Source organism: Pseudochaenichthys georgianus, chromosome 21 (assembly GCF_902827115.2).
Source record: "Pseudochaenichthys georgianus chromosome 21, fPseGeo1.2, whole genome shotgun sequence".
Lineage (NCBI taxonomy): Eukaryota > Metazoa > Chordata > Actinopteri > Perciformes > Channichthyidae > Pseudochaenichthys > Pseudochaenichthys georgianus.
Genome location: NC_047523.1, coordinates 15744879 through 15771559, shown reverse-complemented (window position 1 = coordinate 15771559; position 26681 = coordinate 15744879). Strand labels below are relative to the sequence as shown.

The 26681-nt window shown below is 41.9% G+C and overlaps 1 protein-coding gene across 1 annotated transcript in view; it reads right to left on the bottom strand.

Annotated features, from left to right (window-relative positions):
• The window catches only part of LOC117466354 (low-density lipoprotein receptor-related protein 1B-like), a 351481-nt gene that overhangs the window by 161809 nt on the left and 162991 nt on the right, over window positions 1–26681 (bottom strand). Inside the window, 9 exon segments of the mRNA XM_034109562.1 lie at window positions 2219–2359; window positions 2667–2789; window positions 4727–4916; window positions 5831–6050; window positions 9117–9297; window positions 9823–10059; window positions 11644–11787; window positions 11943–12135; window positions 14294–14516. Coding sequence (XP_033965453.1) covers window positions 2219–2359; window positions 2667–2789; window positions 4727–4916; window positions 5831–6050; window positions 9117–9297; window positions 9823–10059; window positions 11644–11787; window positions 11943–12135; window positions 14294–14516 — 1652 coding nt within the window.

Genomic DNA, 26681 nt, shown 5'->3' with positions numbered 1-26681 from the left:
GCTTCTTAGTCGGATTTCACTTGTTCCACAGTTGAACTAATCTTGCACTGATGGACCATTAAGCCATGGTAGTAAATATAAAAAAGGACTGATGTTTTAAAGAGAATAATCCCCTTAAGTTGTTCCTTGGTGGTTTGTTCTTTAATAGTGAGTAATGGAGCTTTTGTAACAGTTTTTACAGTGTTCTTAAGTTCATTTGTTGGCTTCTGTGCCTTGATTTTAGTTTAATATTAAAGCCATTTTCATATAATAACTTCCCTGGAACTACTAACAAGCTCCTTATTTTCTTTTCAATCATGTAACTTTAATTACACATTGACCGTCCAAAATCATTAAGCCTTGCAACCCATAAATCATATTAAATTAATGTGGGCAAACTCATGTGCAGTTATTGCCACACTATCTGCATGATAAATTGCCTCTGATTTCCAGACAACCTGGTGTTTGGATATGCCAGATGCTGCAAGAGCGTGCCGCGCTGACACCTGAAGTCAAATGACTTCCGTTATCATCTTGTGTCTTGTCACGGGCAACATTACCTCTATCTGGATTACATTTTGATTGTGCCCCAAAAATAAATAAGAAGGCACATGTCTCTGTCTAAGATGTGAATACTACATATTGATGAAATGGCCATGTATTTCATTTAATGAATCCACTTAATGTGTGTTTGGTAGGGATCAGTGTTTGAATAAAACTAAGTACATTTACTCAACTACCATAGTTAAGTATTGTTTTGACCATGTACTTTACTTGATCATATCTATTTCATGCTACTGCATATGCTTTTTACTGTTTTACATTTCGTAGACGAATATTGTACTTTTTACTTATTTACTCGATCATTCTTATATAAAACATGGGAAATGTTTCTCAATATGATATAGTACTATAAATAAACCACATATTTTTCTGAAGCCCCTTTAACTGGCTTTATGTTGACAAACTGCAACATTAAAATGCTCCAACATGTATTTTTCAGGGATAAAAAACAGGGTAATATAACAACCATAAGAATATAATACTGTGAAAAACTCATTCCTTATAATGAGTACCCTAATTTATAACATATTGTATATATTGATCCTAATACTGTCACAATCCTAATGTCATGTCACGTTTTTAGTTTAGTCTGTCTTGTTTTGGGTGTTATTTTGCTGTTCTGTTCCCACCTGTGTCTTGTTATCCTGTCGTTAGTTTCCCTGGTGTGTCTAGTTGTCTGATTGTGTTCACCTGTTGCCCTTGTGTTTCTCCTCCCCTGCCCGGCTGTTTCTCGTCTCGTGATTACCCCTCCCTGTATTTAGTCTTGTCTCTTCCTGTGTGCCCCTGTCGGTTCATTGTTTGTTTGTCTTTCCCTTCATGTCACGCTCCATGTTTGTCCTTGAAGTTTTGGTCCTGGATTATTTACTCGTGCTCCCCTGCTAAATGTGTCTCTTGTTTTCTTTTGTCATCGGCTTTTTTGTAAATGAAAGCTCAATTTGTGTTAATACTGAATTTGGGTCCTACCTTTTTCCACGCACCCTGACAAATACTTGTACTTTTACAAAGGTAACATTTTGAATTCACGTCTTTTACTTGACCATTATGTTTTCTACTTGCCAAAGTGAAGGTTCTGAGTACTTCTTACAACACTGTTAGAGACAAATACTACTTATTCAGATCACAAAATGTACTTCATGCATCGGACTGATTTAGTATGTACTTCATATTTTGGATGATCATTTTACAAATGAGCAGAGAATCTTTTGGCCACCTTGATCAGTTGTGATAAGGACCCAAACTGGCGAAGCTCTATTTATTGTGGTATTTTTTCAAATGTGCAGCTTGGATAGAGTGTGAAAAAAATAAAGATTGGTTCCGGCAAGACATAATGCGATAGATTGTCATTGTAATGATCAGTACACTACTATTTTCAATATGTGAGTTTACAGTGTACTAAGGATGTGCACTTATTTTATTTGTTATATTTAAATGTGTTTGCCTCTATTAAATATGTTAATGTTCTCGTTTATTTTTGTCTTGTATCTGAACTGTATTGTTGCTGTTGTAATGCTGTAAACGTCTTTGGAATGATTAAAGGATTTATTTTATTAAAAAGTGTGTTTGTTTTTACTTGCTGAATGTAGGCGTATCTCAATATGTATTTTCTGTACATACAACATGTTGGAGTGCATTTGCATGCAGTGCCTGCAGCACAGACTCGTGTTAGCATCCTCACAGCAGCTGTGGCTCTCCTCATCACTTCCATCCAGACAGTCATCATCTCCATCACACTTCCACAGGGCCCGAATGCATCGCTGATTATGGCATTGGAACTCATCACTTCTACATCGCTGTGGCTCCAGGCCACCACTGGAGGCTTCGGGGAGAAAAAGTGAGAAAAAAAAAAAATCAACCAACCTTCATGACATATGTGTTTTGGGGGAATTATTGGCATAGCTATGATGGCATATAAAATATGTTAATAATGTCTCATGACCCTATGTGAGGTCAGCTTATATATCTGAAAACTATCTGTGTATTTATTTGTTCATTAGCAGATTTGCATGTGATAAAATGAGGTTAATATTTGTTGTCTGTCCCATAGGATGAAGCCATAATGACAGTATACTGGGACAGGGTGATATTAGGCCTTTTCCTCTGTCTGATTCATGATGTCCTCCTACCTGCACAGGTGACATTGTTCTTTTCCACAAGCTGGTTGTCAGCGCAGGCACACACTCTGCCTCCTGGGATGGCAAGGCAGAGGGTACTGCAGCCCCCATAATTCACACTGCACGCATTGTCACCTAGAGAAATAAATCCCAAATAAGGTGTCTTGCTAATATAAAGCTACATTCTCTAAAGCCTTAATGTAAGCGCCGGTGGTTTGTCTACTTTCTCTTTTGTACAGTGAACAGCCGAGGCTCAGGGGTCACTAAATCACGTCACTGTTGCAAAACTCTTTGACAGACGTGTGAGGCGTACGCCACGTGATCTATGACCACATATCAAGTTAATTATTGGGAACACGGTTGGTGCGGGACATTTGACATTTTTATCTTTCTTGAAGGAATAATTTGTCTTTTTTGAACAAAGAGCAAAAAAAATACTGTCACATAAAAAGTTAAAGGATGAGACACCTTTGTCACTTTCATTTTCTCCGGAGCCCAAAGGAAGGGCTGAGCCAATGAGATAAAGCTTTTGGTTTTGTAAGAGCCAATCGCTAATACTCAGAAGACTGGACAGCCAATTAATCTATTCAGTGACTTGAAGGATGGAGACATTTCTAGTAAAATGTCTTTGAAAACTAGGCTGTGCACGCAGAAGACAAGCATTCATCTGCATCATGAACTTGGCATTATACTTTCCCACATTCCTGTGTATTGGAATATTTTAGTATTCCTTTAATAATAATAACAACAACAACAACAACCTTGTTTTCATAATCATATGACCTTTAACTTATAATTAAGAAGTTTTAACTGTTAGAATTATGCTTGAACTTTGCTCTCAGTATAATAGGAGCAATATCACTTCTTATCCTTTTTTTGCACTTTTCGATCATAAAATGTGGCCGACAGCGGCAAACGCACTACTAACGACCAAAAACACTTCCATTAGGAGAAACGCGCTGCACCTTCAAAGACGATGCACAGATAAAAACACAAATGGGCCAAAACACATGCAAATAAAGAAACATCCTCACCAAATGAAAACACGTGCGCAGTATTTAGAAAACATTCCCTTGACAAAACATGGGCAGGGTTTACTAAAAGGGTTGCATAAAGAAAATATTACAAAATACAAAAGGCTGCAAATAAGTGTTTTTATATTTGCATTGTTTTTGAAAGTGCAGCGCGTTTCTCCAGGGAGGATGAGACGTGGAAAGAGTCTGGATCTCAAACCTACAGACTCTTGCCAAGTGTATGAACTGTGTGATTTGGAGTCCTTTCAATTGAACTATTCATATCTTACACTGCACTGTGACTTTTATCCATGTATTTTTTATTGTAATGTGTATTTTATCATCTTTTTAATGACTGTTTTTAAATGCCATGTTCTTAATGTCTTTCATTTTTGTAAAGCACTTTTAATTGCCTTTTGTTGAAAGGTGCTATTGGTGCTATATTAAATAAACTTGCCTTGCCCTCTCCAGATATTTAGTTTGTAAAGCAGAATTTCCACCACACAATGGCTTGAAATCAATGAAAATTACTTTGAGAATGAATCAGGCTATGACATGAGTTTGAAATCTTGTCACCAAAAATCCAAGCAAAATGACAGCAAAAGCATCAACCAGCCCTTGTTGTGAACAAGGTGTCTAAACACCGTTTTTTAGGCCGATAATGGGGTAGCAAACAATTCTGCAGTGAAGGCAGTTATCCACTGTCAGCCATATCCGATACCCCTATCTGTTCTTTTCAGCTTACTAGCAGCAGGAATCCATCATCATTTGTTACAGAATAGAGCTAAACACTGATTCACGTATTTAACTTCATCGAGAAGAGCCCCGGATGGTGTTAAAGTCACTGTCACTGTTGATCAATGCCCTGGTTTACGCCATAACATTTGACACCATTAGGCGTACGAGTAGAAATCTCAAGTGTATCACATTAAGTGCTCTCCATTAAAGACATGTGTTTAGGTGCCTGGACCAAGAGCAGAGTGGTTCTATGTTCAGGGCAAACCCTTCTCAGCTAGTAGTGGCAATGAATGGGGAGTACACGAGGGAAAAACAGCCAACCTTGCTGACTCTGTGCATCGTAGACACGCAAGCCAAATAGCGGCGGTCTCTCGCTCCGCAGCAGAGTCACATCGCCGGTGGTCAGCTCCAGCTGGAACACCGAGGCATTCATGTACTCCGTCCAAAAGATGAAATTACGATAATGAGAGATTCCGAACGGATGGTTCAGCTCTTTTCCATTGTACACCACCTGCAACATGGAGCAAACATGCAGTGTAATCAAAAGATTAGCGTGGCCACGGAAAGATGCCATCAGCAACAAAATCATCTCAAAAAGGGGGCTCTCTGTGTTTGAACATGGGCTTAGAATATAGTAGAACACAGTATATGATGAATGTAGTTTAATTTCTTTGCACACATTTATTCACAAGCCGCTGTCTGCTTATAATAATGTTTGCTCAAATCTTGGCAATGATTAAATAGCATTTGCAAATAATTCATTAGCTTAATATGCCAGTAGAAACTAGAGGCGATGGGAGCATTTGGGATGAAAGGCTGTCTTGTTGGCACTTGTGCTTGGAAGAGGAGCCGCAAGCAATAATTTCACTGCTCTGCAGATTAACATTGTATCATAAATAAAATATAGGAATGGCTTTGGACCTTGACATAATCATTTTGTTTGAAAAACTGTCAAACTCTGCTGTAATAGCACAGAAATATTGGCCAAATGAAACAGGAGACCGTTGAGAACTGACAGTTAATGTTTTTTGTCTGTGGTGTGGGTGTTTTTGGACCAAGTTTCTTTCAATATGACAATAAGTTGAACCAAACTGTTGCTCAACAACTCAAAACAATAATATAGGTAAGACATAGCCTTTCAAAACCCAGCTGCACATTGCTTTCTGTCTTTATTGACCACTTCAGGGTGTACAACTACTTGTGTTGATGCTATAAAATTAACACTTACAATTAGCATGTTTATTTGGTGAGGTTTATTCATTCGGGATCTTGCATTCCACCCTCTGGCCCGCTATTAAAATCTCACAAGCATCCCAATTCCCAACCCTCAAGTCTAGCAGAATCACAGCTTAAATGCTTCCTGCAAATGACTTTCTACATCATTTAACTGCTCCATGGGATCTCTACATACATACTAAAACTCACCATTCTTCCTGTCCCATTGAGATTCATCTTCTCGATGTGGTCGTAGTAGGCGTCGCACCAGTACATGGTACTTGTGCTGTGGTCCAGAGTCAGCCCATTGGGCCACAGCATGTTGGAGGTGACGAAAATGCGGCGGTTGGATCCGTCCATCCAGGCTTTCTCTATCCGCCCTATGCTGTCGTTGACTTCATCTTCTTCCCAGTCCGTCCAGTACATCCAGCTACCATGCACACAGAAAACCATAATCATTGCACTGACATCGTAAGGCATTGGTTCAAGCAAAATCTATAGCCACTTTCACACCAAGTACTCTGTTGTACTTAGTTCCCAGCACTTAGTTCCCCCATGGAACTAAAGAGCAGATTGCGTTCACACCGGAATAAATCCCTGAGGGAAGATTATGCAAATGAAGCCACTGACATCTCTTCTTCTTCTTCTTCTTCTTCTTCTTCTTCTTCTTCTTCTTCTTCTTCTTCTTCTTCTTCTTCTTCTTCTTCTTCTTCTTCTTCTTCTTCTTCTTCTTCTTCTTCTTCTTCTTCTTCTTCTTCTTCTTCTTCTTCTTCTTCTTCTTCTTCTCTTTTTGGTGTGAACGCAAAATCCCAGGAACTATCGGAACTAAAAGGGAAAAGTACGAGGAACAGTACTCCAGTGTGAAAGCGCCTTATAAGTCATCACGGGATTCAAACTAACACTGATCACATTCCAAATTCAATCTCAGGCACTTCATTTCAGCTGTCTCCTCATTCATCCCGCCCTTACTTTCGGGACACAACGATGTTGGTTGGTTGATCTCCTTCCTCAGCGTTCTCCTGCTTTGATTTCTTATCAATCCATACACATATGACAACATTTGTCAAATTGATGTATTCCGTTTCACAGTGAAATGTGTCGTGTGTTCTGTACACCCATGGGAAGGCGTGACTTAGCTCCCCTGTGAATCGTACGAGAGCTGCTCGGTTCACAGCGTTCATTCATTAATTCGGGAAGAATTAGAGAGAACGGAACCTGTACTGCCAAATTCAACCGCATAGGCATTTGATCAGAAAACATTGTGACAAGAGCGTTGTTGACTGAGATCGAAATGAACTGGAATACAGATGTCCCACATGTAAAACCAAATAACCAAACATCCCCAAAAGTCAGAAAGAGAGTGCATCGTAGCCTGAGAAATTATTCAGGCTTATCAAGCTGAAGTGTAGCTTCACTGCACATCGAGGGAAAGTTAGAAGTCTCATATTCCCATAAAACAAAACAAATGCAGTTTTCAGTATATCTTGTGTATGCCGAGACTGGAACTCTCAATGGGCCTGTGGCATTTGAAACGTGATTGGGTCAACGATTTGACATGATCTGTTTTCTAGTAACTATGCCCAGGGGATTTGCTCCGTTTGAGTGATGCCATGAGGCCCCCTGTTCTCATCAATGATAGAGGGCTGGCTAAGGGAAGATGAAACGGAATGGGATATGGAGGTGAATGAAGACTTCAAGTCATCTTTACGACCTTGTGAATTATTCAGCAATACCACGCACGCACGCACGCAGTTTCTACAAAGCAGTGTAATCAAATAAGTGACAACACAAACACACATTCATCAAGGCATCAAGAGTTGACAAAAACTGATTAAACCGCTACTAAATTTGTATCAATTAACTCAAAAATGAATGTTATTTGTATGAGCATTCCTTATATGAACACAAGTCTGTTTTAGCTCAATAATACAGCGAATATAGAGAGGTATGACTCTGTTAAGTCGACAACGGTAGTCCTTATCATGTCAACACAGACTAGAGGCGGCCGACAGAGCAGAAAATAAGGTAGCAAGGATGCAGAGGTGCATCAATGTTACCTGAAGAGACCCCTCCAGCAGAGCAGATAGAAATCAAAGGACTCATCGGGTTCGGGCTGAATGCTCCCTCAGAGGCCCAAAACTAGCTTTTCTAATCATTTGTGCTGTCAGCGGGAGGGTCGGAGTCTAAGTTATTATCCATGTATAAAAAAAAGTGACGTGATATTTCCACCCCTTGACACTGCTGCCTCAGTAAATCTATCAGGAATGAACATTCTGACACGGGGCGAAACATGCTATTTCCTCATTAGTCTCACAATGGCTGTATTCTCACCACAGTTGTAACAATTGATTCTTTTTTTCCCTTCGCACGAATGCACATATATTTTATGTTTGAAAATCAGTGTGTTCCTTTTCCTTCGATTTACAGTCTGGACCACTGTGACAAGTATTTTGCATGCTTAAATCTGGGTGATTGTATGGGGAGAAAACCAGGCACAACAATAGAACAAAAGCAAATGGTAAACTTGATTGCTTCTTGTAAAGTAAGTATTGAAACATGTTAGAGTAAAAAGGGAAATGGCAAAATTCAAAACCAAGTATTATTACGTTTTGGGCTTTGGTTTGGTGTGTTTACCTACAGCACTGAAACAGCTGTGTATGGCAAAATGATAGGAGCAACCCTCTTGAGGCTTGAAGACTAATCTCTGACTGCTATGGATTTGGTGTGTGTTAATACGATTTAAGCTTTAAAATGTTAATCCTTAAGATCCTTAAGACGCTCAATGAATTTGAGCTTTGCAGCATCTCCTCTATATGTTAAATACCATCTCTGCTGGTGGAGTCCTCCATAACAATTGTACAGATGATGTGCGAGAAGACAGAGACAGAGCAATGAAATAGGTTAATGGTGGCTAAATAACTGGTCGCTTTGTGTAAGGTGTATTTGCAGCAAGATGAGCCACTATTATATTTAAAATAAAATAACATTTTGTCTCAGTCTAACCATGCTGGTTTACCTTGTCATGTTTTATGTTGAGATATGCATGAGGTGATAATCAGTCCTAGCAGATTTATGCTAAAACCAATGATTTTCATGATTCACTTTTGAAGCAGAGATATTTACATCTACATAAGGCTAAGTGGTCTTATCTAGAACCATACTCTAATTAATACATTTACAACAAGGCAAGAAAGAGCTCAAAACGGATTATTGTATGCCACTTCAGATCCAATGAGATATTTGGAAACCATAACTCATTCAATGGCACACTACAAATGAAAGAAAGGCGAAATGAATGGGCTGTGATTTTAGTATTTTTAAGCAGAGGTCAATAATTTGTACGACCCTTGGAGGATGTTGAAAAAATTGATATGGTCCTGCACTACACAGTTTAGTACCAATACAACCACGTTTTCCAAAATTCGCTGAATCCATTCCAGACCAGACAAAACGAATGATTAGAATAGCTGCTGGTATAGCCACCAATTGTTCTGACCTGTTTAGAGGGTCCACCACGATGGCCCGGGGGTGTGACATATTCCCTTCCAACAGAGTCTTCCTGGTCTGTGAGGCTCTATCCAGTCTGGCAACGCTGATTGTCTTTCTGTAGCCATCGTTGGTCCAATACAAGTTATTCCCAATCCAGTCCACCGAGATCCCTTCAACATTGTCCAGTTCTACAACAGAATCACCAAATACGTGTTCTAAGGTTGGATACAATAAAACGTGTGCAGTTTGGCTTTCATTGGTTTCACAAACAGAAATATCTGTGTTTAATGAATGTAAAATATGTTAGAGCAACTAACAGAAATTACTATGATTGCAAGGAATGAATATGATCAGTTTTCAAGTATGTGGTGTCCTGAAGGGTTGTATATTTACTCATTTGAAATGTTTGGTACATTTTTAATTAACCTTTAGTGACATTAAATATATCTCTAATATTGAAATAGAAAGATGCTGTTTGTATAAATTATGAATCATTGATAACTGTCTGTCTACAGAGCAGTCTTTTGCCGGATAAGTAAAGCAAATTCAATAACATTTTAACAGAATATAATGAGTGTGTTTAAGTAGATTAGGGTGTTAGAAATGTCCCCAACCGTTCTTCAAGTTGGTCAGGACTGACCGATATAAAGTATTGAAGTCAGTTTACTGTATTCTAGGGAAATGCTGCAGTAAATAAAACAAATTACACTTACCATCTTTGAGTATCGTCTCTCTGCTGTTTCCATCAATTTGTTGCCGCCCAATAAGGAAACTGGTGGTGTCAGCAAAGTAGATGTGTCCCGATTCTGCATAGTAGTCGATGGCCCGAGGGTTGACCAGGTCCTCGATTGGAACAATGTGCTCATCGCTGGACTTGATATTCATATCCAGGCCTCGGATCACCCCTGGACGCCCCTTACCGTAGAACAGGAAGAGATCGTTTTTGGGCTCTAAGAGACAAAGAAAGGATGGACCTTTTTTTACTGTTATTGTCATTAATTGGTGTAATTTATCAATGCTGATTCAAGCATTAAACCCTCTTACTGGCCACATTGTTGTATATGAGAGCCAGAGCCAAGGCCATCCATTCACCTTAATGGAGCCAGTAATCAGTGCCAATAAATGCACTCTACCCCTTCAATCATGCTCCCGCTACAAAGCTGCCTTGACAGTGGGAGAATGAAAATGCCTGACCAAACAGACAATGGCAATACTTACCTTGGCTGTGAACACTGCTTCTGAACAAAAATACCATGGTGTCTATGTAGAAAGGCAAACAGAGAGACCTAGAAAGCTGAGGCAGCTCCTCGGCGGCCCGCCAGCCGCACAGGGGCCTGTATGTTCTCGAACCCTTTGGGATCCTCGGGAAAAGGCAAGAGGAGAATAAAGGAGGGCTTCCTCTCCTCGCTCTCAGCGCCTACCCAAGAGACTGGGATGCTATGGGGGAGGACCACACAAGCATCGCTTCAATTTATCATCTAGTGAGGGAGAGACCAACTACCCAGGACAAAATTAAGGATTGTGAGAGCCCCAGATATCAAACCCCGTGGTGCCTGCTGTAAGAAGAAGCACTACCATTTAGCGCCGAATCTCATTATACTTTGGGAGACGGAAAGCGCGGGCAAGACAGAGATAGCTGGTGTCATCAGAACATCTATGAGGGGGGAATAAATCAAATGTGTCATGGCTAGTCTCTCGATGCATCGTTACCCCGATCGAACACTGGTGGGCCCCTCTGATTGTGTCATCAATTTGATCTTCTGCTTTTATTGTCAACTACACAATGTCCAGCAATTGATCAGAGCAGCCAACAAATGCAGATAAACTTAAATCCTCATTATGGCGATAATCAATCAGGCCGGCGACAGGTCGATAGTGGAACGTCTCTTTCAAATGGGTCTGTGTCCACTAGTGCTCATCTCTATCAATGTCAGTCTACAAAGCTGACACATGTGTGGCACTCTGTTAGCTTTAGTATGACGCATGACCTTTACCAGCTAATGCTAATATCAAAGGGAGCACTGATGCAAAACGTCCTTTTGAGGCACTAGTCAGGATTAGTGTTCTTAGAGGAAGCACTACCAGTTACTGTTTACAAGAACTTGTACTTGAATACACAAAGTTGCACACATTTTCAAATAAGGGCTGTCATTGTAACACATTAACACTTGTGATTAATCAGGAAACCATAACATTTAAAAAAAGAGAAAAAAAGATATAGGCTATGCGATTGATTGATATTGCCAAGCTTGACCCCAATTTCCTCCCCTACATTCAGCCGTATCTTTACCATGAACTGCATGGTAGTGAAAAGACAAATAAAACTGTTACATGATTTATCTTACCATTTGGTCATGCATTTATTTTATATTAATTATAAACACCACATGTGTTTTTGTTACAAAAAAAAGTACATACTAGTGTTTTAAACCTGTGATTAATCATAATTAATTCAATTAGTCACAGATTATTATGGCGATTATCGCGATCGATTGACAGCACTAAATTAAATCTGAGGAAAAATATGTACTGACTTTTACAGGACTGTGCGTCTGAGTCCAGACTGTATCCTGTACGGCAGCGGCAGGATCTGGACTTGTAGCTGCCACTCAGAAGGCAGATATGGGAACATCCACCCGGCTTTCCATACAAAACGATTTCACATGCGTGACTCCTGACTGTGGACATAATCAGAAAGGACAGATTAATCATTATAAATCAATGAAGCATCTTCCCTCTGTACTGCCCAGACGCCTGCTTGTGAGTCACAACATGGGGAGGACTGTGACACAAACATTCACATGTGAACCCATCTATCAAAAATGTCCTGTACCTTTTGGTTGAGTGAGTTTGTGGTAAACACGGAGCCCCCTGGTATTCCCCAGGCTGGCCATTGTCCTGCTCTCCGCTGTCATGTTGAACCTGTGGATCTGTAGCAGCTCCACGCTGGAACTCCCTTTGGAGGAGTCAGAGTGGGTAGCATAGAGATAGTCCTCAAACACGGCTAATGAATAAATATAAGTCACCTGGAAAACAAGAAGACTCATGTTTAGAACATTAACTTCATCCCTGAGGGAAAAAAAGAGGTAAAACCAGCTGAGAAAACAATACAAATGTGTAATAATATTTTAATTAATCATGCAACAATCATGACGGCGACAGGAGAGCGTGGTAAAGCTGTCTGTACATTTGGCATGCCAGACGGGATCACAAAATGGACTCCACAGGGAGGCCTATGGCCCTGACACACAGCCTCCACGCTACATTTAGCAGGCTGACACCCGCACAAAGTGACATGGCCGGATGAGGCGTATTCACAGGAAGTACACCTCAGCTCACACCTTAACTTCAGGGGCACTGAGAAACATGCAGGAGAATAATTAAATAAATAAACATCTACTCAACCGTCTCTCTCTATGGATTTGGCCTCACCACTCTACCTTAAAAACCAATCTCACACAAGACTGTGTGATTATTGCACATGAATCATTGTCTACAGCATGTGTAATGATGAATGCTTGTTGCTGCTTGCTGGATTGAATGTGAGGATAGAATCGAGCAAACAGGATAGACATCAAAGGAATAAAGTAAAAGTAGGACTGTGTAATTAACACATTAGAAATTCAATGAAATCATATTTGTGTATCTTTAATTGCCATATTGCTTATCTACAGAATAACAGCAGCATGTAGCCATCGTAAAATATTGAAAGCCTGTCTGAGCATGATTCAACAGTAACAAGCATCCAATATGAGGGATGGGCAAAATTCAATATGATCAGATTTTGTCTTTAAATTGACATCGAAATGAAATGAATCAAATATTTAGATATCATGATACATCATTCCGAATTCTCTGAAATTGAGAACAACAAGCACATACTAAATTACATTGATCAGAATATCTGATGTGAAATATTTAAAAAGAATAGAATTTCAACATGATGGTTTTGTTAACATACTCTACCACTTAATGTGATTAAAAACGGGACTACAGTTCAACGAAACCATTGCCTTTACCTCAATGCTCTGTATTTGTTGGAATGCCTGTAAATGTAGTCAATATGTGCTGGAAATATGTGTCTCTATACAGTAATTGTACTTATTATTATAATTTTAGTTATTAATTGAATTACAAAAGAACTATAATTTTCATCTGTGGAATATTTGTTCATACAGAAGTTTACAAAAATAGGCCTTAGCATAGTATTTGTTCATATGGAATAATTGATTCTAACTTAATTGAATCACCAGAAAACATACAATTTGAGATAAAAATGTAATTAATATATGAAAGGACTTTTTTTGTGATTTCAGAAGTACAATACATCTATATAAAATGACTGAGGGAATAAAGACACATTTTGATTTTCTGAGCAACCTTTTCCTTTTCTGAGTGCACCTCTCATGTACAGTATGATCCGCTTCAAATATGAAATCCTGGGACATTTTGAACTGAAAGTACTTGAAATTAGCTTGATTTGAAAAATTACAACTAGTAATAATGAGTTCATCTGTGAGGAAATGTGTTGCCTCTGAACACTGATAATACTGGCTATGATAAAAACAATTAAAAGTCTATGGAAAAGATGTAGGAAGAAGCTGAATGGCATTTGTCATTGAAGATGCATGATCCTCTCTCTAACGAGGCCACAAGCTAGAGAAGGAGGCAATATTATGCAAAGAACACCTGCATACAAAATAAGGTGTTTCAAATGTACGTTTCCTCCTCATAAAGGGTGAGTATCTAGTCCAAGTTGCTTGAAAGGGTGTTTTAATGAATAGTCATAAACTCTGATGAAAGGCTTCAAGCAGGTACTTTGGGGAACGAGGCTATTGATATGCTCATTTGGAAGACAGCCACACATGTGCCTCGATTCCTTCAATTAAATTAGCCATCTATATTCCCCATTCAATAGACCCTTTTTATAAAAATGACTAGTGAATTAAAATAACAACCATCGAATGTACCACCTGCCTTGCACTGATAAAGCACGGTGCCCTAAATCAGAAAATTAAAAAGCCCCTCTCATGTTACAATTTGGAGTCTCCTAAATGAGACACTAGCAATAGGAGAAGCCAATTGTCTGTTTGGATTCCCAATGACGTTAGTCCACAATGACTCTGTATGATGTGGAGCCCATTAAAGACATAAAGCAGCGTTACAGTGAAATGTGACACTCACTTGGCTCCCATGAATAATGGTGTGCCTGTTCCTGCCGTTGTAATCCATCACATCAATGTAATCCAGGTAGGCATCTGCCCAGTAAACCAGTTTCTTCACAACATCCAATGCCACAGCTGTGGGCTGCTCAATTTTATAATCCACCAGCCGGGTCCGGTTGGTGCCGTCCATGTTGCAGCGCTCCACCTTGGCCACGTTCCCATAGTCCGTGAAGAAGAGCATTCTACAGAGGGTGGAAGAGTTTCAATGATTATATGGTGTTAGGGATGATGCAAATTTGTAGAGCGAGCAGTGTCATTATTGTCTCCAGATATTCTTAGACCTTTTACATACAATACAAAAATCATACAAAAATACTTTTCCTTGAAGTACACACCTTTTTGTCTGGCTTGTTTATTATGACGGCAAATTTGCCTCAAGCCATTTGATAAACACAGAATGACCCTTTGAACACATAGATCCATTTATGTTAATTCACCTGCAGTTGACTGTTCATTGAACCCCTCCGCTGTACAGTGACTGTACAATCGTAGTTTTGCAACTGCACAAAGGGACGGCAGATTTGTACAGCTTTTAATCTGTTCTTGTGTTGAAGCCGAGTCTATGGCGCTGTAGCACGACATATACTTAACATTTAAATAAAGTTAAGGGGTGAGGTCTATTATGAAGCTTTTCAAAAAATGAAAACACAACAGCATAGTGTGAGGAATTCATTTAACGGTATGTTTATCTGATCCGACCTTAGCATCTAATATTACAAGACCTAGCTAACAAACTTAGCCTTCCGATCCAACCTCAGCAGCTGACATTAGCACATCTGGCTAACAAGCTTGCTGGTCCAAACCAAGCGGCTAACATTAGCATACCTGGCTAAACTTCCCTACAGTCGTAATCTAGTGTTACTTCTGAGGCCAATATCAACAGGTAATTAAAATGTGTATGTGATTAAAAACTATTCCAGTTGACAACTAGCATGTGGTTTTGGAGCTGGCCTTAAGTGGAAACATAGAGTGAGTTTTTTTGTTTGCCAAAATCATTCGTAAATCACCATTTACAAAGCTTTTCCTTTTGGAATGGTTAATCAACTGTCTTTTAACCAGGGACCTGTTAGCCTCAGTGTTTTGGTATGATATCGTAGTAGTCATCCAAATGCATATTAAAGAGCACATTTACATTATCCTGGTTTTAAAAATGTCAGACGTGAAATTAACATTTTATAAATGGAAATTAAGGGCTTTCTTTTGTCCACCGCTCTCCCCAATCAAAGCCCCATTGATTAAAGAATGTGCAATAATTACAAGTGGTAAATATGTGAACCTTATACTTGCTAATTGATTATATGGTGTGACAAAGACATTTAAAAGCATGGCTTCACTGAGAAGAAATGGCTTTTATAATGTTAGATTTTCTTAAAAATGAAACTACGCGCTAGAATTTGAAAATACACAACCGGAAAAAATCTGCCACTTCGAGCCCCTCCTCCAACACACACGAACGCGCACATGACCAATGAGGGCACGAGATAAGTTTGTGCCCCGATGGAAGGCTGACAGGCAGGTAGGCCATCCAGTTATTTTAGCCGGGCCGGGTCAGATGATTGGTCGTGCTTTTTACAGTACTACGGCTTCCATAGATGACATTTTTTTATGGATTTTTTGTCAAAGCACTTTAGATATTCATTTCTATTGGGATTTTAAGAGCATTCCATGGAATATAGCAAAAAGTGTATCTCGAGCCGGTTTCTCAAACTTACCTACCCTACCTTTAACAAAAAGTTTTACATTTTGGCATAGGCCTACACTTTGTATTATGTCATCTGCTATAAGGGACCCTTAAAACAATTAAGGAAAATATGATAAGGCATGAATAAAGGTGATACGTAGGATGGTTAAAGTCCATGTCATATTTTAAACATTACAAATATTATCTTGAAGTCTGATCTAGCAAAACAGGGGCAATATGAAACATTTTTTTACTTTTTTTACAACTCACCAGTTGTTGGTATTAAACCATTTGCTATGTCCCAATCATCCAGTCCCAAATGTTGCAAGCCAATCTCAAAAGAAAATGAGAGTAGCAATAAAACAGCAGCATAAAACTCCTGCCTGCACATCTCTCTCTCAATTGCGGCTATACACCTGCTGTGGGCCTGCTACAAATGTGAAAATAATGGCTTCTCAGACACCCAGCAACTTTTTTATTTACACATTTATGTGGCTTTAGTATCTTTACATTTTTTCTGATTATGTGATAGTGTTGCTCGAAAAAGACCCTTGTTCTAACGATCTCAAGACATTATGGCAGCCTATACTGTATGTTGCTTTCAGCACATTCATTATCAGTGCCAACTGCATGCTACCTTACATCAAATGATCTTGAATGAGAATCACAGAAATACTTAAAATGGCTGAAAGAATGGTTAAAATGTTGGAGTGAGGTGATGACCCCAAACAGAAATGCTAAACATGATAATGTGTTTACATTCATTATGTTGAAAAAACGCCACAACATTATTCTGTTTCTTTTCGATGGGAACAACGATTTGTGCTGAAAAGTAGTGTTGGAGAAATGCTTCAACCAAGCACAAGTTTCGGATTTTAAATACATGCTCCAGGTGGTGCTATGTCACTTTTGTTTAAACTCAATCTGCAAATTACAGCAACTTAAAACAGCTACAGGAGTGCTAAAACAAATCAATCATTTCCCTCTTAAATGTGGTATAATAAAAATAGCACAAAATAAGAAAACTCAGTATCTCAAACTTAAGTAAATTCATAAACAGCGCTTAAGGTAATGCACTTGCTTTTTCCCCACAGCTGTTACCAAATTAGACACAACAATGTGAAAATATGATCAAATATAGTTTGCTATGGAGTCTTAGTTTTCCTGAGTGTTTTTTAAAGCTTGCAGGTACTTTAATACAACAGCAAAAGCCGATGTGTGATTGTCCCAAACAAATTATAATGGCATTGTGTTTAAATGTCCAAAAATAATAATGTCAACAAATAAATTACAAGGGCCTCTAAGGACTCATGTCTGTCAGGAGCAAATGTGTAATGAGGTTGAATTCAATAGTTGTTTGTGTCGCAAAATGTGTCACTTTGAAACTATGACAATGATCACAAGCCATTTGCTACCGTTATTAAAAGTTGATATCTGACAATGTTTTCCAAATCTTAACCACGTTTTCTAATTGTAACCAAGTAGTTCCAGATTGTGAGGGCACTGACTATCAATGCAACTATTCAAAAGAGAAGAACATGAGTCATGTTTTGAAGCAATGACCCACAAAATGTTGTGTAATTAATTCAATAAAAAGTATGCCTTCATAGTCTGTCACGTTGTATACTCTATAGTACAACTCACTGGTGCTTTTACAAAATATAATACAAATAGTCAAGGCACTATGTAAAAAGAGTTGAGAATAAATGTTAATTAAAACATGATACACAAAAAGAATGTCTGAAAATGGCCAGTTAAGGCTGCTTCTCTGGGTGCATAGCAGCTCTGTAACCTGGAGGCAAAGGCAATAAAAGCAGCATTTTGCATTTGCTTGTTGTAATTTGAGGACATTTAGAAGGCATCCTGCAGAGGACCTCGGGGTGTTGAGTAGACATAAAGTGATAGACAATGTGTGATGCGCTGAGGAGCCAAAGCATTTACTATCTCAAAATAACGCGTGGAGGGAGGAAAATCTATTCGGAAAGACACAGGGAGCCAGCGGAATGTAAGAACAACACTGTGCGGCCATGGGAAACAGGTGCTACGTGTGGTGTAATTTGTTTCTGACAATAGGGACTGAATCACAGCAGACAAATAACTGAAATGCCTTTTAACTCATGGTCACTTTAAGTATTGAAAAGTGCTCAGGTCTGTAGGTACAGTAATTAACATGGAAGACTTGCCACACTGTCTTGCTGCGGTTGTGAAGACGGAGCTCCAACAACCGCCAATGATAACGAGCTTCACCGCAACGGGAAGCCGACTTAATCTGCACGAGTCAAGCCAGGGGGAGAGATGGGCTGCCCTTTGAACCCGAGACCAGGCTGTGCTAAATAACGGTCAGTCAGCAAGAAACCCAGCTCCCCGAACAGGTGGACCTTCACATAGCATACGAATGATAGCTTTCTGGGATCAGGATGGTGCTGATGCTGTACTTGTGCATTCCGGAGTTATATCGGGATCCACGTTGGATTATTGACATTTCTGTTCAAAAAAAGCACGTGAGACCAGTGAAAAACTATAGGTTACTTACGTAACCCCAGTCCTCAGAGTAACATGAAGTGAGATGTCTCACTATGGGATGCGCCTCATCGCGGAACAAACAGAAGCATCAATCTCATTACGCCAATCCTGATTGGCTGGTGATCTTGACGTCAACGTCAGGGGAAATCACCCCCTATAAGTAGCCTGCGCCACGACGCATGCGTCATTCAAAATAAGCACCTCTTCTCGCTTCACCATAGCAAGGAGGGCCGTCTGGTGAGTCATCTCACTACATGTTTTACTCTGAGAACTGGGGTTACGTAAGTAACCTATAGTTCTCATTCATAACACTCCGTTCGATGTCTCACTATGGGATATTGTAGCTCCCGTATTGCCAGACGAGCTTATCTCGAAGATCACCGATCAACCAGAATTTAATAGGTGGAGTCCCGACTCAACAAGGTGCCCAGCACTGCTCGGGCCACACTTGGAGCGGAGACGTCTAGCCTGTAAAAGCGGACAAAAGTGAGCGGCGAAGACCAGCTTGCCGCTGCACAGATATCCTGGATGGAAACACCCTTGAACAAAGCCCAGGATGTAGCCAGGCCCCGAGTCGAGTGAGCCCGCAGACCCGAAGGTGCTTGCAGATTCTGACTCGTATAGGCCAAAGCAATCGCCTCCACGATCCAGTGGGATAGTCGTTGCTTAGTAACAGGCTTACCCTTGTGAGGTTTAGCCCAGGACACGAAGAGTTGGTCATTAAGACGAAGCTCTTTTGATCTGTCCATATATGTGTGTAAAGCCAGGACTGGACACAATAGATCCCGCTGCTGCTCCCCGGAGGAAACCAGCTGCGGAGGAAATGCCTCAATGTCAATCGGGGTACACGAACCAACCACCTTTGGTGTAAAGGCAGGGTTGGGTTTCAACAACACTCTCGTTTGCCCTGGGGCGAACTGAGTGCATGAGGGATGTACAGACAGTGCATGGATATCACTGACCCGTTTAGCGGATGCCAGGGCCAGTAACAGCACTGTCTTGAGTGACAGATGTTTCATGTCAGCTCCTTCCAGGGGTTCAAATGGGGTCATTTTGAGCCCATTTAAACCCACTGCCAGGTCCCATAAGGGCACCAGCGACCTGGAGACAGGGAGGAGCCTGCGCGCTCCCTTCATAAAACGGCAAACCAAAGGATGTTGGCTAGCCGTCTTACCCTCAAAGCCCACATGGCATGCAGCAATAGCAGCCAGGTACACCTTGATCGTGGAAAAAGCTCTGTGTTTATCGATCAAGTCCTGTAGAAATGATAAAATCACCCCGACAGGACATTGAAAAGAGATGTGCCCTTCTTGAAGGCACCACTCCTCAAACACCCTCCACTTACAGTCGTAAAGAGACCTGGTGGAGGAAGCTCTCGCACTCTGAATAGTGTTTATCACCTTCTGAGGGAGTCCCACTGTATTCAGATTGTACCACTCACGGGTCAGGCCCATAGTGCCCCGCGCTCTGGGCGTGGGTAAAGGATCGCCCCCCCCGCCTGAGACAATCTGTCCCTGCGTGGTGGGGGCTGCCATGGCTGCCCGCACAACAGCTGATATATCCCCGCCAGCCCGTATATTGCGGGCTAGGGTGGAAACATCAGAGTAAGTGTGTGGCGTTGCTCTTCCACTCTGGCCGGAGTTAAGGGGAACAGAACCAGGGGTGGGAACGTGTACAGAGGACCCGGAGGTCAATCGTGTACGAGTGCGTCCCCGCCTAACGGTGCGTTTAAATCGTGCATTAAAGAGAACAGCTGTCATTGAGCATTTTCTCCCCTTGCGAACAGACTTAACGCGGCTCCGCCGTAACGCACCCACAGCGAACTCCCGATCCTTGAATGAGGAGTCCAGTCTGCATAGAGTGGTGCACCCTTTGACAGTAATTCTGTCCCTAGGTGCATAACACCCGGTACTTGTGTCGTTCTCAGAGAGAGGAGACGTCTGCCGCTCCAAGGGATCAGTTTGTGTGCCAGTGTGTGTGACTGGAGACAACGCAAACTCCCCTGGCGGTTCATACACGATATCGTGTTGTCTATCCTCACGGGGACATGAAGTCCTCTGAGAGAAGGCAGGAAGCGTTTTTGGGTGGGGAACACCGCTAAAAGCTCCGGGTAGTTTACGTGTGCCCGCTGGAAGTCTCTGTTCTAGAGACCTCTCACCGGGCGACCTTCGTAAGTCCCCTGTCAGCCCGTCTGACCTGCGTCCGTGGTGACCACCTTCCGTGAAAGGACTGCACCCGTAGGCGCGTCCCGCACTGGAAAAGTCGGGTGTAGTGCCACTACGCATTTCATAATCACCAAAATTCTCCGTAAGCTGTGGCGTTCGGAGTTTAGTTTTATTATGAGGCCCATGTTGAGCGGGTGCTTTACGAGGACATTTTCCTCCGTAATCTGACTCCGCTCGGTGGGCTTTATAGATAAAACCCTTCTTTCTAGGAGAGAGAGAACCTTTCTCTCCAGAATGTGGGTTGACTCTCTCTGGGTTTGTGAAAACAGATAAATTATAACTGTTTTGAGAAGCCCAGGCAGACATCGTGAGTATCTCCTGCTGTATGCTCCTTAGAGCTAGCTGGGATGTCACTCTTATGGCTCCGACCGGCACTGCGCATGTGCGTGACGGAGGTGCCTTTTCAGCTCCAGCCGGTACTGCGCATGTGTGTGCCGGTGGTGCCCTTAAAGCCCCGGCCGGCACTGCGCATGTGTGTGGCGGTGGCTTCACGGACCCGTCAATAATCCGTCCTTTGAGAGATGCCGTAGCTGCTCTTGAAAGGGGAAGGATTGACGGGCCGTTCTTTACAGCTCTAGCCGGCACTGCGTACGCACGTGGCGGTAGTGCCCTTAAAGCCCCAACCGGCACTGCGCATGCGCGTGGCGGTGGTGCCTTCACAGACCCGTTTATTATCCGCCTTTTGCAATAGAGTCTGTCTGCAGACCGCAGCAAGGAGGCGTTTCCTATAGGGGCGTTTCCTATAGGGGCGTTTCCTATAGTGAACGACGGGAGCCGGCTCTCGTCCGCGAACAAGGCGTTTTTTGTTTTGTTTTTGCGGAGGGATCTAGATCGGCATGAAGGCACATTATGCAATGTGCAATGTGGACATTATCCCGCTTATTACACATGGCCACATTCTCAACAAAGTAACGACATGACTCCCAATAATAATTGAAATGCTTTTATGGATTTAGAAAAAGATTTTATTGATTTAAAAAATAGTTTTTTGTATTGATTTAAATTTACATGCATCCGCTAAGAAAACTAGTCCGTTGTTACTGTTTGAACTAACGTAACAACGGCAGGAACTGCTTCTATAGTGTTTTTGAGGAGCTTTTTGATTACAGATTTGAAAACATCGTTGCTTGCTTTAAAAGTAGCACAATTCATTATGTCAAACCTTGAAAGATATCCCTGCCCTAATGCCAAAAGTAACTGGCAACTGAATATATGTCGCCGTAGCTATGATGTCTATGTCTGGACCGCTGAGTTGATCTCAAAGCACGCTCCCCTCTCCTGCAGGGAGAAAAACTATATTTATATACTTTATATAGGTTGATACAGTAGCCCCTTTTTTTAAATAGTTTTTATAGGTGTTGCCATCTGTTTTGTGTAGCGTGGTTCTACAAGCAAGTCAATGCATTAATTGGGTGGTATCAGAGAGTTACACGGGTCTGTAAATGCAATGAAAACAATTGGCCACAGCAAATAATTTATATTAAACATGTAATTTTTACTTTTGAATACTTTAGTACAAAGGATGTCTTGAATAATTTAAGTGATATATGTGTACACATATAAATCATTAGTCAAAACAGCGCTACATTTGATTTAATTAAAAGGTATAATATGTGGTAAACTGAAGAGCCCTTTGGGAGCCGAAAGAGCCGGCTCTTCTTGGTGAGCCAAATGATCCGGCTCAGCAAGAAGAGCCGGAATTCCCATCACTAGAACAATGACTTCTTCTGCGAGGATTTATAAAAGCAGCTGGATAAAAAAAGGGCAGCTTGGGTGTCGTGAGTATCTCCTGCTGCATGCTCCTTAGAGCCAGCTGAGATGTCACGCTTACAGCTCCAGCCGGCACTGCGTGTGGCGGTGGTGCCTTCACAGATCCGTCAATAATCCGCCTTTTGAGAGATGCCGTTGCTGCTCTCAAAAGGGGAGAAAATTGGTTTTATTGATTTTCTATTCATTTTTTTGAGCTGCGCCCTCGGCCCTCGGCCTGGATGCATCAGCGGCAAATGTTTAATGACAGAGGAATCAACCAACGTGCGACATGTGTTTGCGCGGACTTGAGGATGGCGTTTAGGCATCTCTCGAGGCGGCGGGAACACATTCACGGAGGGGAGAAGGAGGGGCTGTCACGCCGCTTGCTTCTTCTTCCTCGACTGCTGGCCGAAATTCTGGGTTGGCTGAGCCTGAGCTGCAGCCGGAACCGGAGATTCTCTCGGCCAACTTGTCTAGTCTGGCCGCAGCGCGCTGACACACGGCTTGTAGGTCCATGCTGAGACAGGGCGAAGCTGGTGTGCTATCGCCGAGAGAGCAGCCATCGCTCCCGGCTTTGCAGCCTGAGCTGGTGACACGAAGACGTCGTCTTCTTGCTCATCCGAGTCAGACAGGAGGAACTCAGAGGTATACTCTTCGTCCTCCATGTAGTCTAACTCCAGGACATCTTCCGCGAGTGAAACCATGGTGAGGTCCAGTCGGGAGCCCCAGCTTGGTATAGCGTGGGGCCCCGTTCCCGCGTTTATTGCCGCCACCGGATCTCGGCCTGATATGGCGCGGGATTCCGGTTCTGCGGGTGCCGCTGTCGGTGAGCCCCAGACCGCAGTGAGGGGCTCCATCTCTGCGGCAGACGCCCCCGTGTCTTGATGGCCGGTCGGCAGATCAGTGGACATGAGGGGGTCCCGTCCCGACAGGTTAGCTTGTTGCGCTAACCTTCGGTGGAGGCTGTTCACGGTGAGGCGGGCACAATGTCCGCACGAGCCGGGGTTGTCGATGGCCTCCTGGGCGTGTTCCAGCCCGAGGCAGGACGAACAGATCTGGTGTGAGTCTGTGCCTGACACTTTCAACCCGCAACCGCAGCGCCGAGCCTCCGAGTTCCTGACTCCTCTGGTGTGAGGGGGAGAGGCATCCATCTCATTCGCCGTGAGGCGTGGAGAGGGTCCGCTCATGACAGGTACGTTCGAGAAAAAAGTATTTACCGATCTGTCTTTAATCCGGGGGGAAAAAGGACAGCGTGGGTCTTTTTCTCTCAAGGATATTTATTACCTGGTATGGTAATATTCCTGTAATCCTTTTCTCCTCCGTGGAAGAGAGAAGAAAAAAAGTGTCCTCGCTACCGTGGTGTCGGTAGTGAGGGAAAAAACACAAGTTAGCAACTGGTGTGTTGCTAACTTGAAGTCAAAACCTTACCTTACTCCAGAGGAAGAACGGCGAGGTTGACTATAATACTCCTCTGTGAGAGAATAGGGTAGCCGGCTAACGCCCGTCGACCGAAAATTAGCTTTGGGTTCAGTCTGTGGACTGTTAAGCTAGCCCGGCTACCGTTCGAGATGTGCTCTGAAGCGAGAAGAGGTATTTGAATGACGCATGCGTCGTGGCGCAGGCTACTTATAGGGGGTGATTTCCCCTGACGTTGACGTCAAGATCACCAGCCAATCAGGATTGGCGTAATGAGATTGATGCTTCTGTTTGCTCCGCGATGAGGCGCATCCCATAGTGAGACATCGAACGGAGTGTTATGAATGAGAACAGTATTGGCCTTACAATTAAATGGAATAGACTCTTACAACTGACTATGAAAGGCATACACTCAAAGTTGTTATTCTTGTTGACTATTTCATACAGCAGCGGCAGGAAATACATTCCTTCAGCTGCTTTGTTCAATGTTGTCCTTTTGACCTTACTGTAACTTAACAACAAACGTTTATTATAGAAGTCAAGGACGCTGACATTGTGAACAATTATTGGTATTCGTACATTTGAAAACAAATAGAGATGCAACCAGAGTATGGCAAAACAAAATTATCTTAAAAGAAATGTAACAGTTGTCTTTACTTTGATGTTCTTATTTAGAATAGAGTTTTCAAATATAATTCTGCAAACATTGTAAATGATAATTTAACATTTTGTTTACAATGGCAGTGGTTTGGAGGATGTATGTTGTATGTTGTATGCAATTGTACAGTCTAAGATGCACAATACATTTCATATATAATACAACAAATGTGAAACTAACTGTCTTCCACCCAAGGTGCTTGTACAAGCAGCATACAGTATAAGGAGCCTTATTCCTGTTTGTATCAATCAGGCATAGTGACATTGTATAAAGAGCGACAAGTCTGCATAGGGCGACAGGACAAACACAGAACTTTCACCAAAAGTGAAGTTATTAAATGTATTGATATGTGCTTAGGTCATGTTACGCACTGACGTCCCATCAGTAAGGTCAGCAATATCACAGAATAACTTATTTTAATAAAAACTATAATCTCTGTTAAGCAATAATTTGTTTTGTCTTTACCCAACCAAGTAGTTTTGTTGAGTAAATCGCCTGTTTCACATTTTTGAATTTGTGACTGTTAAAGGGGCCCCATTATGCTCATGTGTATATAGGCTACTATATGGTTCAAAAAAGTGTTCTCTCATACTGCCTGTTTCAGAGAGCCAATTCAGCTCTGATTGGTGTTACATAGATGTCACAATGTTATGGAAGTAAACATTCAATGCATTTCAGGCAGGGGGGGGGAGTGTGTGGGAGATTTGGGATTATAGCCTATGAAGACCATTTACAACCACATACACCTATATATTACACTACATGAAAGGGATAACCTTTTTCTATTGCGCCAGGAGGTTGACATTTTTGGGTTTTAGTGAAAACAACTCAACAACCATTAAACAGATTGCTGTACAAATCGGGGAAACCTACATTTATGGTCACAAAAGGAAAATGGTAATAACCATGCTGATACCTTCATGTTTAAACTGGAACCATTTTGAGGGCAAAATGATAGCTGGTCTAATACTCTTATGATTTTCTATGAGGGAACACCAAAAAACGAAATATTTAAAAAAAAAACTTGACAACGTTACACAGAACATACTTCAGACAGTTATTATCCATCCATCCATCTTATTCTCCCGCTTATCCGTGGTCGGATCGCGGGGGTAGCAGTTCCAGCAGAGAGCCCCAAACTTTCTTTTCCCTGGCGACATCAACCAGCTCTGACTGGGGGATCCCAAGGCGCTCCCAGGCCAGCGAAGAGATATAATCCCTCCACCTGGTCCTAGGTCTACCCCTTGGTCTCTTACCAGCTGGACGTGCCTGGAACACCTCCATAGGGAGGCGCCCAGGTGGCATCCTAACTAGGTGCCCGAACCACCTCAACTGGCTCCTTTCGACGCGAAGGAGGAGCGGCTCAACTCCGAGTCCCTCCCTGATGACCGAACTTCTCACCTTATCCCTAAGGGAGACATCAGCCACCCTGCGGAGAAAACCCATCTCGGCCGCTTGTATCCGCGATCTCGTTCTTTCGGTCATGACCCGACAGTTATTATGTTTACCCAAAACACACTGTCGAAACAAATGGGTTATTGTATTTAAAACAACATTTCCAGGGGATAGGGTTGACTCTGTGGCATTGTGCAGAATCTTGATTCTATTAGTGAAACCTTCATATTTCATTTTTAAATCATCCAGGCCTGAGTAATCTTTTTGAAAAAACAGATTACAATCTTTCCAGTCCCTGATGCGCACGGTACATGGTGTACACCTTTAAAATTGGACTCACATATAGCTTGAATTTTATCTGATGAACGCACCATACCATCAATCAATGTCTCCTCCACAAAAGCTTTTGAAAAGGAAAGAAGAAAGGGTTATCCATCATCCATATTCCCGTGGCAAAGTACAAATGCCTCATCTGATAATAAGAAAGGCAGGGAGAGAATCAAACAAGAATGAAAATGGAGTGCCAATCCGGGGCATATTCTATAAACACTGTTCCTCGCACTTTTCTGCTCTCTCACACCTCCCTGATTCCTTTTGTTTTCACTCCATTGCTCCAGGCTGACAGACCTATCTCAGACTCGCTTTTTTTCAGAACCAACCATACCAATATCTCCCCAATTAGAGAGCTAGGGAAACTTCT